Here is a 15794-nt window from a genome sequence, read left to right as displayed (position 1 = left end):
CAGGGTGTCTGGGATGATGGTGTTGATGTGAGCCATAACCAGCCTTTCAAAGCATTTTGTGGCTACAGATATAAGTGCTTCGGGGCGATAGTCATTTAGACAGGTTACCTTGGTGTTCTTGGGCACAGGGACTATGGTGGTTCTTGAAATATGTAGGTATTACAGACTGGGTCAGGGAGAGGTTAAAAATGTCAGTGAAGACACTTGCCAGCTGGTCAGCGCATGCTCTGAGTACATGTCCTGGTAATCCGTCTGGCCCTGCGTCCGTGTGAATGTTAACCTGTTTAAAATTCTTTGTCATATTGGCTACGAAGAGAGTGATCACAGTTTGTGCTCTCACGCATGGTTCAGTGTAGCTTGCCTCGAAGCGAGCATAGAAGTCATTTAGCATCTGGGTTAGTGTCCCACCTCTTCAAAGTGGCAGCTCTAGCTTTTAGCTCAGTGTGGATGTTGCCTGTAATCCATGGCTTCTGGTTGGGATATATACGCACGGTCACTGTGGGGACGACGACGTCGTCGATGTACTTTTTAATGAAGCCGGTGACTGATGTGGTAAACTTCTCAATGCCATCGGATGAATCATGGGACATATTCCAGTCTGTGCTAGCAAAACAGTTCTGTATCTTAGCATCTGCTTCATTGGACCACATCCGAAATTGAGCATGTCACTGGTACCTCCTGTTTGAGTTTTTACTTGTAAGCAAGATTCTGGAGGAAATGTCAGATTTGCCAAATGGAGGGTGAGGGAGAGCTTTCTATGCGTTTCTTTGTGTGTATTAAAGGTAATCTAGAGTTTATTTTTTGCACAGGTGACATACTGGTAGAAATAAGGTAAAACAGTTTTACATTTTCCTGCATTAAAATCCCGGGGCCATGAGAAGCGACAGCTCTGGCTGAGCATTTTGTTGTAGGCTAATGTTCCTATATATGTCATTAAGTGTGGTCTTAGTGCCAGCATCGGTTTGTGGTGGTAAATAAACAGCTTCGAAAAATATAGATGAAAACTCTCTTGGTAAATAATATGGTCTACAGCTTATCATGAGGTATTTTAACTCAGGTCAGCAGAACCTCGAGACCACCTTAATATTAGAGATCACGCACAAGCTGTTGTTAACAAAGATACACACGCCCAAACCCTTGAGTTTACGAGACAATTCTATCCTGCCGTTCTATCCTGCCGATGCGTAGAAAAACCAGCTAGATTTATATTAACAATGTCGTTGTTCTGCCACGACTCTGTGAAGCATAGGATATTACAGTTTTTCAGGTCCCGTTGATAGAATAGTCGTGAACTGAGCTTGTCTAGTTTGTTCTCCAGTGATTGTACATTTGCCAGTAGAACAGAAGGTAGAGGTGGTTTATGTGCTCGTCGTCGTAGTTTCATCAGGCTGCCCCCAACGTCGGCCTGTATATCGTAGTTTCATCAGGCTGCCCCCACGTCGGCCTGTATATCGTAGTTTCATCAGGCTGCCCCCCACGTCGGCCTGTATATCGTAGTTTCATCAGGCTGCCCCCACGTCGGCCTGTATATCGTAGTTTCATCAGGCTGCCCCCACGTCGGCCTGTATATCGTAGTTTCATCAGGCTGCCCCCACGTCGGCCTGTATATCGTAGTTTCATCAGGCTGCCCCCCACGTCGGCCTGTATATCGTAGTTTCATCAGGCTGCCCCCCACGTCGGCCTGTATATCGTAGTTTCATCAGGCTGCCCCCCACGTCGGCCTGTATATCGTAGTTTCATCAGGCTGCCCCCACGTCGGCCTGTATATCGTAGTTTCATCAGGCTGCCCCCCACGTCGGCCTGTATATCGTAGTTTCATCAGGCTGCCCCCACGTCGGCCTGTACATCGTAGTTTCATCAGGCTGCCCCCCACGTCGGCCTGTATATCGTAGTTTCATCAGGCTGCCCCCAACGTCGGCCTGTATATCGTAGTTTCATCAGGCTGCCCCCACGTCGGCCTGTATATCGTAGTTTCATCAGGCTGCCCCCACGTCGGCCTGTATATCGTAGTTTCATCAGGCTGCCCCCACGTCGGCCTGTATATCGTAGTTTCATCAGGCTGCCCTCACGTCGGCCTGTATATCGTAGTTTCATCAGGGTACCTCTATATCGCCGTCTTTTCCTCTACCGAGTGTCGGGGATTAGAGCCTGGTCCCGGCTGAGCAGTATGTCCGAGTCATTGAAGTAGTATTCCTCATCCAAATCAAGGTTAGTGATCGCTGTACTGATGTCCAGAAGCTCTTTTTAATAACAGGAAACGATGGCGGAAACATTATGTTAAAAAAAAAACTATCTCTCAGCGATTCACTGTGTTTTTGCAGACTTTACTGTAGTATTCACTGCAGTGTTTTTGTGTCATGATGAAACACCTCTACATAGAGAAAAAGGGAATGTCCACTCACTGTTGTGCTGCTCCCATGTGATGTCTTAGGTGATACCATCACAACATTTCAAGCAACATAGTGTGCATCACCCCTAATCCTCTCCTCTGTCTCTCCTCTCTTCTCAAGAGATGACAAGCTGGGTCCAGGCCGCTCTTCTTCTCCTCCTGTTATGCCTGTCTGCAGCCGGGGGCCAGCTGCAGAAGGAGGCGCTCCTGGACTTCTCCTCCATAACGCCCATCAACAACGTGGTTCAGGACCCCCGCAGCGGGCGCGTCTACCTGGGTGCCGTCAACACCATCTACCAGCTGGACGAGGCGCTGCGTGAAGAGGCCCGCACCGTGACTGGCCCCAAGGAAGATGCCCGCACCTGCACCCCGCCTGTTTCCACTCCATACTGCCAGGACACCAAGCCCAGCCCTAACGTCAACAAGCTGCTGCTGGTGCACCCATCCAACGGCTCACTGATCGTCTGTGGGTCCCGCTACCGGGGTATCTGTTCCCTCCTCAACCTGAGCAACGTGGAGCAGCAACTGTACTACAGTGACTCTAAGGGGGAGAGGACTTATGTGGCTAGCATAGAGGATGGGGTAGCCGTGGTGGCCGTCATGTCTACATACGTTAATAAAGACGGCAACACCTTTAATGTGTTTCTGGTGGGAAAGGGCTACGGCAGCCTGGACAGCTCCAAACTCATCAGCACGCGCATCCTCCAGGACTACCGCGACTGGGTGGTATTCGAGAGCATCATCGAGGCATCCACCGTGCAGGCAACACCTTTTGTGCCCAAGTACCTGCATGACTTCCGCCACGCCTTCAAGGAGGAGGGCTTTGTCTACTTCCTGTTCTCCAGGACCATGGGGAGCACCGACAACAAGAACTTCACCTTCGTGTCTCGGCTGTGTGAGGACGACCCTCACTACTACTCTTACACAGAGCTGCAGCTCAACTGTGGCCCGGGGAACAAGTACAACAAGGTGCAGGCAGCCTATGTGGCGTCCCCAGGTAAAGAGCTGGCCCGGGGGATGACAGAGTCGGGCCAGCATGGTAAGGTCCTCGCTTGGCACAAGGTGCTGTTCATGGTGGCCAGCCCGGATGAAGACGGCGCCGACTCGGCCCTGTGCATGTACCCTCTAAACACCATCAACGAGAGGCTGGTGGACATCATCAGCGCCTGCTACAGCGACTCAGGCAAGATCGCAGGCATCCCCGCTGTGGACATCCCCTACTCCTACAAGACAGACGAGTTCTGCACCTCCCATATTGACGTAAGTAGCTTAGCCTTTATCATCCACTTCAAAGAAACAGAGTCAATGATTTTAAAAGAATTTCCCTTTTAATCAATAATGCAAATATATGACACCTTTGGTTTTCAGGCCCTTTGTTTCCAGTTTTTTATCATTTTTTTGTCTGAAGGGATCCTGATGGCTTTCTCTCCTCTCCTTCAAAAGATAGATTGATTTAAGGGATATAGTAGATCTCTTATCTCTTAAATCTCTCTCCCCCTGCAGAAAGACACTCTGAACAACTATAAGTGTGGGGCGGACTTCCTTCCCTCTCCACTGGCCAGTAAGCCAGAGTTTGCCCTGCAGGCGAAGGCGGTCATCATCAGGAGGGGCCTGCTGACCGCTGTGGCCATCGCTGTGGAGAATGACCACACTATTGCCTTCCTGGGGAACAGCCTGGGAGAGGTGTACAAGGTAAGGAGAGGGTGGAATGGGACGTGTGGGAGAGGGTGGTTTTCGGAGGTGTGCAAGGTAATGTCTAGTGGAAGTGTACAAGGTAAGGGGCTAGGGGAAGAGTCAAGGGTAAGGGGATAGGGGAAGAGTCGATGGTAAGGGGCTAGTGGAAGTGTACAAGGTAAGGGGCTAGGGGAAGAGTCGAAGGTAAGGGGCTAGGGGAAGAGTCGAAGGTAAGGGGCTAGGGGAAGAGTCGATGGTAAGGGGCTAGGGGAAGTGTACAAGTTAAGGGGCTAGGGGAAGAGTAGACGGTAAGGGGAAGTGTACAAGGTAAGGGGCTAGGGGCAGTGTACAAGGTAAGGGGCTAGGAGAGGATGCTATGATAGAGGGAGTTGTAGGTAGACACATTATTTTGTTGTCCATGTTGTGCTCCATTGAAGGAGCCTAGCGTGTGTTGAGAAGGAGCCTAGTGTGTGTTTAGTGTTCTGTGTTGAGAGTTGGTTGTCTGGTTCTGCCTGGCAGGTGCATCTGACTGCCAACCCAGAGGTGTACAGTCAAGTGCCAGGGGACACCACAGGGAAACGCGTCAACAAAAAACTATTCTTTGACGCCAGCCACAGCCACCTGTATATCACCACTGAGAAAAAGGTACAGTCCTCCATTAGCGTTCTGTACAGACCTCATTTCAGTGTTCCGATAAACCTCCAGTCCTGACATGTTTGTATCTCTAAGGTCCCACTGTAATGCTGTTTGTGTTGTGGACTGTGTCTGTGCATTACTACTGTAGATCACCAAAGTGCCAGTGCAGACGTGCCATCTGAAAACAGACTGCCAGTCCTGTGTGTCGCCATGGGACCCCTACTGTGGCTGGTGTGTTCTGGAGGGCAGGTAAGAAAATACTTTATACATACTCCCAATCATTTTATGGAGGGAACCAGATAAGCATATATCTCAGAGCCATGCCCCTCTAAACAGAGCTAGATAAGGCCTGCCTCCATCAGCAGAGTGTGGATGTGTATTAAGAGCATCCTGTCGGTTTGTATCACCGCCTGGTACGGCAATTGCACCGTCCGCAACCGCAGGGCTCTCCAGAGGGTGGTGCCGTCAGCCCAACGCATTACTGAGGGCACACTGCCTGCTCTCCAGGGCATCTACAGCACCCGGTGTCACAGGAAGGCCAAGAAGATCATCAAAGACCTCAGCCACCCGAGCCAGGTCCTAAATAATCACCTAAATCACCTACCTAAATAATCACACAGAATGACATATTCACAGGATGGATCATACATTGATTACTAATTATGTCATAAAAGAAAACGTCCCTAGCTGACGAAACTGATATGACGACTGGTTACACAAAAGATAGGGGGTTGGGTTTGAATGAAAGAGCGGGAAGACTAGGAACAAAAGGATTGGGTGTCCATCGGACCTTGAGAAGCTTGTGTGGTAGAACTAATATGTTGTAGTACCCTGTCGTTCTGAAGAGATTGTCTGTCCTTTCCTAGGCCATGCACGTTTACAGCTGCTGCTGATAACTCAATGTCTAGGATGTATCACTTCTTTAGTGAATAAGAGTTCAAAGTTCATACCAAGTTGCCATACTCAGCTCATGCTATATTCTGGCTGGTGTAGTCGAAATTCATCCTTCCAGCGTGGCGATCGTCACCTCCACGTTGAAATTAGCCCTTTTAAACGTATGGACACAAGTCCTCCCGTCGTCGGGAACATAAGTTAATTTCGTTAGGTTGTAGTTGATATTAGCCTTTTTAAACGTATGGACATCAGTCCTCACATCATTGGGAACACAAGGTTGACTTTCGTCAATGGGCTTTTGTAGTGTGGGAGAGACGGCGTGCTTCCTAGTTTTCAACCAATGTCTGTTCACTTGGGCAGGGCCACTGAGTGAGCATAGTTCACTTATGAAAACAATTCTCTCATTTAGAAGCTAAAATTACATTTAATCTTTTCACAAATAGTTTCATATTTAAACTGCACAACAATTCCATTTGAATCTGATAACTAGAATGTGATGACTTTCCAAGATACAATTTATGTCGTCCTATCATGAGTAATAATGTCTCAGACGACAACTGATCTGACATAATGTTCTTTAAGTACCAACGGATGCTTTCAACTGGTTGGATTTACTGAAATATTGTTCCGTTCCCAACCTTTTAATGCTACCATCTATGTTAACAAAGGGCTTTCCAAGAGACCATTCTGTAGAGTAGAGAGAGAAAAGGGGGAAAGGTATTTATGGGGGTCATAAACCTCACCAACAGGGCAACATCATGACAATAGAGTCATTGAACACTGGTCATTTTAATAATGTTTACATACTGTTTTACTCACTTCATATGTATATACTGTATTCTAGTCAAGGTTCATCCTATATAACTATTGCTGTACACATATTTCATATACTGTCCAGATTGTCTACACACACCCTTATATACATGTATGTATACTGTATATTTATATTCCAGACTCGCCCTGATATTTCTTAATTTCTTTCTTTCAATTTTTGGGGATTTGTGTGTACTGTTTTGTATTGTTAGGTATACTGCACTGTTGGAGCTAGAAACTTAAGCATTTCGCTGCACCTGCGATAACATCTGCTAAATATGTGTACACGACCAATAACATTTGATCTGATTTGATTGATCTGCTCTGTTTCAACAACCTGGGCCCTTCATAGTGTTTTTGTTTTACTTCTTCATTTCTGTGGCACTGAGAGAGCAGAGTATTTTTGTTAGAGCCATATAAGCCATATATGTGCTATTGACTGTTATTTCTACAATACTGTTATCAGTACGTTAATGTGAGGTATTTTAATGACAGGAAATTACTGTCATTAAGAGGTCACTATGAGACAGGAATGAATGTGTAACACGTGGACAAAATGGACAGAGAGTAGTGGCTGATGGGTGTTGGTGTTCTCCAGGTGTACCAGGAGGTCTGATTGCCGGCGAGCGGAGGAGAAGAACGGCTGGTTGTGGAGCCCCAAGCAGCAGTGTGTGAAGATCGTGTCCTTCAACCCACCCAACCTCAGCTGCAAAAAGACCCAGCAGGTAGTGTACTATACTGGTCCTGGCAACGGCAGTAATCTCCCTCCCTGATAAGAAATAATAAGAATCAGTGACCCTCTGCTCTGAGACAATATGCACTCTATTGATCCTGCTCAGAAAACTGAAAACTGGCTTATTAAAAACGCGGAATGTGCTAGTGCTCAAAGCACCTCTGACTCTGCTCTCCTCCCCCTATCTCTTTGTCTCTCTCTCATTCATTATCTCTCTCTTTTTTATTTTTCTTGCTTCCTGACTCTCTCATTCTCTCTCTCTATTTCTCTCTCTCTTTTCTCTCTTCTCTCTCGATGTCGCTCTCTCTCTCTCTCTCAGGTGGAGATCAACGTGCCCTCCCTCCCCTCCTTCGGGCAGGCAGACCGTCTGTGCTGTGTGTTCCCCTCCTATATGAGTGACGCCACCATGTCCTCTGGCCAGGTCACTTGTGCCCTGCCCAACCCCGACTCCTTACCATCCACACCTGAACACCAGGGTGGGTCATCACCCTCAGTCTCCACTGGCACTGCAGTAGGGCCAGGAGCTGTTCCTGACTGCATGACCTGAACAAGAGAAACTCTGAGCCCTAATTATAGGCTGTAGCTTCTTAAAGCCCAGAGTTGTTCCTGGTCAGGACAGGTGGTCAAGAAAAAACTCCTGGCCCTACTCTGTTGCTTTGTTTCATTGACCTTGAAGACTGTTTTTTGTTTATGTTACATTCACTACAACCTGTATCGTTACCAATCACAATGCCACTCATTCACCCTGTTCCTCTCTGTGCCTGTAGATTTCGTGGCGGTGCCCATTAAGATCTTTGTGAACGAGTCGGTGGAGCTGGCCACCAGGGAGTTCAATTTCTACAACTGTTCAGCCACTGTGAGGAAAGCAGAGAGCACACCGTGAGTTAACTAGCCCTCCTACTGTACTGTACTCTCTGGACTGTACTCTCCTACTGTACTCCTCTACTGTACTCTCTGGACTGTACTCTCTGGACTGTACTCTCTGGACTGTACTCTCTGGACTATACTCTCCTACTGTACTCTCTGGACTGTACTCTCTGGACTGTACTCTCCTACTGTACTCCTCTACTGTACTCTCTGGACTGTACTCTCTGGACTGTACTCTCTGGACTATACTCTCCTACTGTACTCTCTGGACTGTACTCTCTGGACTATACTCTCCTACTGTACTCTCTGGACTGTACTCTCCTACTGTACTCTCTGGACTGTACTCTCCTACTGTACTCTCTGGACTATACTCTCCTACTGTACTCTCTGGACTGTACTCTCCTACTGTACTCTCTGGACTGTACTCTCCTACTGTACTCTCCTACTGTACTCTCCTACTGTACTCTCTGGACTATACTCTCCTACTGTACTCTCTGGACTGTACTCTCCTACTGTACTCTCTGGACTGTACTCTCCTACTGTACTCTCTGGACTGTACTCTCCTACTGTACTCTCCTACTGTACTCTCTGGACTGTACTCTCCTACTGTACTCTCCTACTGTACTCTCCTACTGTACTCTCTGGACTGTACTCGCTGGACTGTACTTTCCTACTGTACTGTACTCTCTCATTGAACCACAGTAATCTCCCACACAGTACTCTCCCACTCTCTGTACTCTCCCATTGACCAGACTCACTGGGTTTTAGTGCCGACAACCTTGAATGAATAGCTGCATGTGCACAAATGAGAGAATGGTTTCTGTGTGTAAATTCTGTGTGATGCATGAATGATACTGGGATTGAATGCACCTCTTGCATTTTCCCCCTTTTTTATTACCAACCAGAGGAAATTGCTTCAGTTTCCTTTTCATTAATCAAAAAATGGAAGTCGATCTCATACGTATATGTGTTTTCTCTTTTGCTGCTTCGAGGGCTGTTTTTTCATCTGGAGGAAGCGTGTGATAAATGGGCTTTGTTTATCAGGTTACAGATAGATATTTACCATCAACAATATAGGTTCTACTGTTACAGGAATACTATCATGGATTTACATGTTTTTAAAAGAGATTGCCTCCATGCTGTGTGTGTATGTGTGTGTGCGTGTGCGTGTGCGTGTGCGCGTGTGTGTGTGTGTGTGTGTGTGTGTGTGTGTGTGTGTGTGTGTGTGTGTGTGTGTATCTCAGGTGTTTGTCGTGTGTGGCCAGCCCGTGGGGCTGCCAGTGGAACACCCAGGACCACACCTGCCAGGACAAGGACGACACTGTGTTGGGCCCTCAAATCATCAAACACAGACAGGTAGCTAGGTGCTCCACTAAACAGGCTTAATATACATCACATGTATGCTAAGAGTCAATAAAGTCATGAGTGTTGTATGGAATATCAGTTTGTAAGTCAGCAGATGCATGCCAACTGATAAATGATCAGTCTGGATGACAGTTTGTCCGTCGAATAACTAAAGGCATAAATGCAAATGCTCAAAATGTAGTATTTTCATCTGTGTTCAGGGGGCAAGATGTCCCCAGTTCGAGAACCCTGATCCTGTGCTCATTCCTGTGGGGTTCAAAACCACCATCGGCTTCGAGGGCATCAACCTGGATGTTTACCAGGTACTGGAAAAAAGATCATGTCTTATATAGCTGTTATATAGCTTTATAGCTGTTATCAAACAATTCAAAATGAACACTAGTTAATTATGAATCAGACTATAGTATCGTTGAGATGAAGCCTTGATAAGTGCTCATGTATTAAGTTCATTAACTCTCTGCTCCTCTGCTTCCTCCCTAGGACCGGGTGTTTACCATCGGCACAGAGCTGATGAGAAACATGGAGGAGGACGTCAGGTCTGAAGATCGGCCCTTCTACAGCTTCAACGGTTTTAACGTATGTCAGTGCTTCTTATTGCGCCACACCTGTCAATTGTAGCTTTCACCACTTGGAAGGTGTAATGGGTTGGTCGTATGTTGCTGGGTCATCATATTGGATTGTTTGTTTACATTACCTGGTTTGTGTCAGTTTGATATTATAGCACCCCCTCATGGAAAACAATCCCAATGTTATTTTAACATCCTCAAACTGTGGATTTTGTGTGATTGGAAAACATCTTAGAAGCACTACAGAGAGGTGGGGACCAGCCTCCAGCCACATTATTTTCAGCATTGATTTATTCAGCTCTTTTTGAATGGCTGCCAAAGTGTGTATGGGGCGGCAGGTAGCCTAGTGGTTAAGTGTTGGGCCAGTAACTGAAAAGTCGCTGGTTCGAGTCCTGGAGCATACTAGGTGACTAATCTGTCGATATGCTCTTGAGCAAAGCATTTAACCCTAATTGCTCCTGTAAGTCGCTCTGGATAAGAGCATCTGCTAAATTACTTAAATGTAAAATGAGAACTTTTATCTGGCACACTTTGGAAATGTGAAGTCATTAATCACTTCTTTCACAAACTCTATTAATAATTCATTATTTTCTCCGTTTCTAGTTTTCCTTCGATAAGTCACAGGAGACCAACGTTCTGTTCTACGTGAAGGACAAACAGTCGGGCAAGAAAATAGACAGCACGCTGAATGGTAAATGGTGCATCTTTATGCAACTCTGTTGACAACGTCCCAAAGGACCATGTGGACATAAATGACAACTGGGGAAGCCTTATTTGGCAAAGTAATAAATTAATACATTGACACATTTAACACAATACTTTTTGCAATCGTCTAAGTGAATTGGTCAAACATCATATCAGACCTTGTACTATCGATGTACCAGTGTCATTTAAATGAAATGACAGAATAGTCTTGACATTCCAAGGCATCCCTCTTATCTTCCTTCACAGTGACCCTATATAGCTGCTCGCTGGGCCGTGAGGACTGCAGCCTGTGTAAGAACGCTGACCCTAAGTACAGGTGTGTGTGGTGTGTCAAAAGGAGGTCGTGCGTCTATGAGAAGCTGTGTACTAATGACCAGGGTACAGAGTGCCCTGACCCACACATCACTGACGTGAGTAGCACCCACAGTACAGTAGGTATCTCCTATCAATATATAATAATAACTTATCTTTGAACCTGCAACAATATCCACTTTTGATTATCACTGACTGACTAGGCATGTTACTGGTCACTTCATTGACTGCTACTGACAACTGGATCAGTTCACAGACTGGTTATTTGCTATTAAAAGGGGTACCTCTGATCAATGCTCATTTTCTAAAGACTGGACTAGCTACAGTCCTGAACGCAGTCTTTTCACAGACTGTGGGGTCACATTCTGCATGTGTTTGTGGCTTATTTCCTGGTGCTACTCTGTAAGCCACTCTATACACTGTCATCTCAAATCTGTACGGTAGTGCAAATCTAAAAGCCTGTCATCTTAAATCTGTTCCCCAATCCCCCTCCCAGATTATCCCTCGCTACGGGCCCGTGAGGGGAGGCATCTCTGTCACCATCAAGGGCTCCAACCTGGGCATCCACAAGGAGGACATCAAGGCCATCAGTGTGGTGGGGGTCCCCTGTATACATCAGGAGAACAAATACGCCGTCTCCACCAGGTAACATACACTGGCAACCCAGTCACCACTGTCCCCTTCTCACAATACGCGTTGATGGAGGCGGTCCCCTCAACGGTAGATTTACATCTGAAATGTAATCTAGAATGTCTAAATATAATATCTAAGTCTTCCTCTCTCTCTCTGTTTTCCAGCGTGGTGTGTGAGATCGGGCCCTTGGACCCCCTGAGTACAAACTGGGGCCAGGTAGAGGTGGAGGTAGAGGGAGGGAAGAGAGGAACGTCATCTGCTTTCTTCACATACCGGGTAACAAACCTAGCGCACTCCTTCACTTCAATAACACTCCTTCACTTCAGGATGAGAGGGTGGACTCGTGAAGTGGAAAATGCTTTTACATGATTTGGTTATGCTATCACCATTCAATTTCACAGCTATACAGACGCTGTATTACAGAGCTGCTTATCGGCCCGCATGAAGGGCATGTCGTTTAAGTGTAATATCCAAATAAAATACATGAATGTTCTGTTGAATGAACTACTCTGGTAATGCCACACTGGCAGATAATACCCAGTACGATAAGATGAAATTGATTTGTGTGTATTATAGTTTAACAAGGTGCTATATGGCGACTCAATTTCCTCTGGTGCCTTAACAGGGTACATTGGAGCAATTTCCCTGCCTTTTTTATATCTTGCACGGCTAATGCTTCCCCACAGGGGACCGCCCCCCCTAACTGTTTACTCAGCAAATTGAAGGAAATGCGAAGTGTCTGGGTGTGTGTGCATTTTGAAAGCCTTGTGGGGGAAGAGATGAGACAGGAATATGATGAGTGTTTTTTACTACCTGATCCTCCAGGACCCCATCGCCCGCTCGGTGTACCCTGCCAACGGCTCCAAGGCCGGGGGGACGGTCATCACCATCTCTGGCTTCAACCTGGACACAGCCACCAGGGAGGACATTGCCGTCACCGTTGGGGGGGTGGTGTGCACTGTGTAAGTACTGTTGCATCCTGGGAAGGGAACCAGTGTCAAGAAGGGTTGCGATTGTCTGGTCTTTAGATCTGTATGTGTTGGCTTTCAGACAATTCTTTGGCATGACAACGTGCAAAAGAAAAAAAGTGTTGTAAGCTAAAGTGAATACAGAACTATCAAGCAGGTTAGGGTTGGGGGTTGCATTCAAATATGAGCATGATTTTCTTTAATAAGAAAGCCCTGTATTGACTTAGCTGTCATGCTTCTGGCATGTTAGTCTCCTGTGCACCGTGACCCCGGTTGACCCCTAGTGCTGAGCAGTCTGTGTCGCTGGCTGACTGTGTCCTTGTCTGCAGGGAGACGTTTGGTGCAGCCATCACCTGCAGGATGGGAGAGTACCGGGCGGATAAGGTCCCCTCTGACCTGCTCACGGTGACAGTAAAGTATGGGAAGAGCACCACCACAGCCGTCCCCACAGCCTTCCAGTTCTGGGAGAACCCCACTATCCTGGACCACCACCCCAAGGGAAGCTTTGTGTGGTGAGTCCCAGTCCTCGAGACAAGAGGCTATTCTCAAGGCTTCCACATTGTCTCACATCAGATAGCACGTCAACTCCGTCTGCACTGAAAAGCGCCGGGTTAGAATGATGCCACCTGTCGAAACACAATAAAGTGTACCCTAGAGTCTAGTTTAATGGCATTCAATTTCCAACACACCTGGCTTCCTCTCCAGATACCAGTTGGTAGCTTAAATGTGATATCTCTTCTGTAGATGAAATGTGAATGTGAGCCCCGCCGTGTTAAAACCATACCCTTTGTCCCTTTGTGATGGTGATGTTGTTTCAGTGGTGGGAGGACCATCGTGGTGACTGGATCTGGGTTTGACCTAATTCAGAACGCCATCATGAGGGTCCAGGCCTCGGCTGACAAGTGGTCCGGCATAACTCCTACTGAGGTATGGACTCTCTTTCTCTGCCTCTCTCTCTCGATGCCTCTTTCTCTCCCTGTCTCTCTTTTTCTTTCTTTGCTTCTCTCTCTCTCTCTGCCTCGCTCTCTCTCTCATATTGATATTCAATGTGCTTTATTGGCATGAAGGGCAAGGTCAATGGTATCAAAGCGAAGTGATACATACAGTGCATTCAGAAAGTATTCAGACCCCTTGACTTTTTTTACTTTTTGTTACTTTACAGCCTTATTCTAAAATGTATGAAATAGTTTTTTCCCTCATCAATCTACACACAATACCCCAAAATGACAAAGCAAAAATAGGTCTTTAGAAATCTTTGCACATTTATTTAAAAACAAAAAAATGAAATATCAGATTTACATAAGTATTCAGACCTTTTACTGACCCTTGTTGAAGCACCTTTGGCAGCAATTACACCCTCAAGTCTTCTTGGTTTGACACTACAAGCTTGGCACACCTTTATTTGGTGATTTTCTCCCATTCTTCTCTGCAGATCCTCTCAAGCTTTGTCAGGTTGCCCTCTAATCCCACCGCACCTTCTCCGCTATGCAATCTGGTTTCAGAGCTGGTAATGGGTGCACCTCAGCCACGCTCAAGGTCCTAAACGATATCGTAACCGCCATCGATAAGAAACAATACTGTGCTGCCGTATTCATTGACCTGGCCAAGGCTTTCGACTCTGTCAATCACCACATCCTCATCGGCAGACTCAATAGCCTTGGTTTCTCAAATGATTGCCTCGCCTGGTTCACCAACTACTTCTCTGATAGAGTTCAATGTGTCAAATCAGATGGCCTGTTGTCCGGGCCTCTGGCAGTCTCTATGGGGTTGCCACAGGGTTCAATTCTTGGGCCAACTCTTTTCTCTGTATACATCAATGATGTCGCTCTTGCTGCTGGTGAGTCACTGATCCACCTCTACGCAGACAACACCATTCTGTATATTTCTGGCCCTTCTTTGGACACTGTGTTAACAACCCTCCAGACGAGCTTCAATGCCATACAACTCTCCTTCCGTGGCCTCCAACTGCTCTTAAATACAAGTAAAACTAAATGCATGCTCTTCAACCGATCGCTGCCTGCACCTGCCCGCCCATCCAGCATCACTACTCTGGACGGTTCTGACTTAGAATATGTGGACAACTACAAATACCTAGGTGTCTGGTTAGACTGTAAACTCTCCTTCCAGACTCACATCAAACATCTCCAATCCAAAGTTAAATCTAGAATTGGCTTTCTATTTCACAACAAAGCATCCTTCACTCATGCTGCATAACATACCCTCGTAAAACTGACCATCCTACCGATCCTCGACTTCGGTGATGTCATTTACAAAATGACCTCCAATACCCTACTCAATAAACTGGATGCAGTCTATCACAGTGCCATCCGTTTTGTCACCAAAGCCCCATATACTACCCACCACTGCGACCTGTACGCTCTCGTTGGCTGGCCCTCGCTTCATACTCGTCGCCAAACCCACTGGCTCCAGGTCATCTACAAGACCCTGCTAGGTAAAGTCCCCCTTTATCTCAGCTCACTGGTCACCATAGCAGCACCCACCTGTAGCACGCGCTCCAGCAGGTATATCTCTCTGGTCACCCCCAAAACCAATTCCTCCTTTGGCCGTCTCTCCTTCCTGTTCTCTGCTGCCAATGACGGGAAGGAACTACAAAAATCTCTGACACTGGAAACACTTATCTCCCTCACTAGCTTTAAGCACCAGCTGTCAGAGCAGCTCACAGATCACTCTACCTGTACATAGCCCATCTATAATTTAGCCCAAACAACTACCGCTTCCCCTACTGTATTTATTTATTTAGCTCCTTTGCACCCCATTATTTCTATTTCTACTTTGCATTTTCTTCCACTACAAATCTACCATTCCAGTGTTTTACTTGCTATATTGTATTTACTTTGCCACCATGGCCTTTTTTGCCTTTACCTCCCTTATCTCACCTCATTTGCTCACATTGTATATTGACTTATTTTTCAACTGTATTATTGACTGTATGTTTGTTTTACTCCATGTGTAACTCTGTGTTGTTGTATGTGTCGAACTGCTTTGCTTTATCTTGGCCAGGTCGCAATTGTAAATGAGAACTTGTTCTCAACTTGCCTACCTGGTTAAATAAAGGTGAAATAAAAAAAATAAAATAAAAGGTTGGATGGGGAGCATCGCTGCACAGCTATTTTCAGGTCTCTCCAGAGATGTTCGATTGGGATCAAGTCTGGGCTCTGGCGGGCCCCTCAAGGACATTCAGAGACTTGTCCCGAAGCCCCTCCTGCGTGGTCTTGGCT

At 46.5% G+C, this 15794-nt stretch overlaps 1 protein-coding gene across 1 annotated transcript in view; it reads left to right on the top strand.

The window, feature by feature from the left end:
- LOC115192652 (plexin-B2) overlaps positions 1 to 15794 on the top strand; it is a 192887-nt gene that overhangs the window by 157388 nt on the left and 19705 nt on the right. The window contains exons 3-19 of the mRNA XM_029751406.1: positions 2511 to 3649; positions 3893 to 4081; positions 4583 to 4708; positions 4848 to 4948; positions 7005 to 7131; positions 7459 to 7615; positions 7907 to 8018; positions 9251 to 9362; positions 9572 to 9673; positions 9852 to 9947; positions 10541 to 10628; positions 10889 to 11052; positions 11451 to 11599; positions 11752 to 11863; positions 12413 to 12549; positions 12885 to 13067; positions 13374 to 13482. Of these exons, the coding sequence (XP_029607266.1) occupies positions 2513 to 3649; positions 3893 to 4081; positions 4583 to 4708; positions 4848 to 4948; positions 7005 to 7131; positions 7459 to 7615; positions 7907 to 8018; positions 9251 to 9362; positions 9572 to 9673; positions 9852 to 9947; positions 10541 to 10628; positions 10889 to 11052; positions 11451 to 11599; positions 11752 to 11863; positions 12413 to 12549; positions 12885 to 13067; positions 13374 to 13482 (3201 nt within the window). The 5' untranslated portion in view covers positions 2511 to 2512. The remainder of the gene's footprint in view (positions 1 to 2510; positions 3650 to 3892; positions 4082 to 4582; positions 4709 to 4847; positions 4949 to 7004; positions 7132 to 7458; positions 7616 to 7906; positions 8019 to 9250; positions 9363 to 9571; positions 9674 to 9851; positions 9948 to 10540; positions 10629 to 10888; positions 11053 to 11450; positions 11600 to 11751; positions 11864 to 12412; positions 12550 to 12884; positions 13068 to 13373; positions 13483 to 15794) is intronic.

Source organism: Salmo trutta, chromosome 4 (assembly GCF_901001165.1).
Source record: "Salmo trutta chromosome 4, fSalTru1.1, whole genome shotgun sequence".
NCBI lineage: Eukaryota > Metazoa > Chordata > Actinopteri > Salmoniformes > Salmonidae > Salmo > Salmo trutta.
Note: the sequence above shows the minus strand (reverse complement) of the source record. Positions and strands in the feature narration are given on the sequence as shown.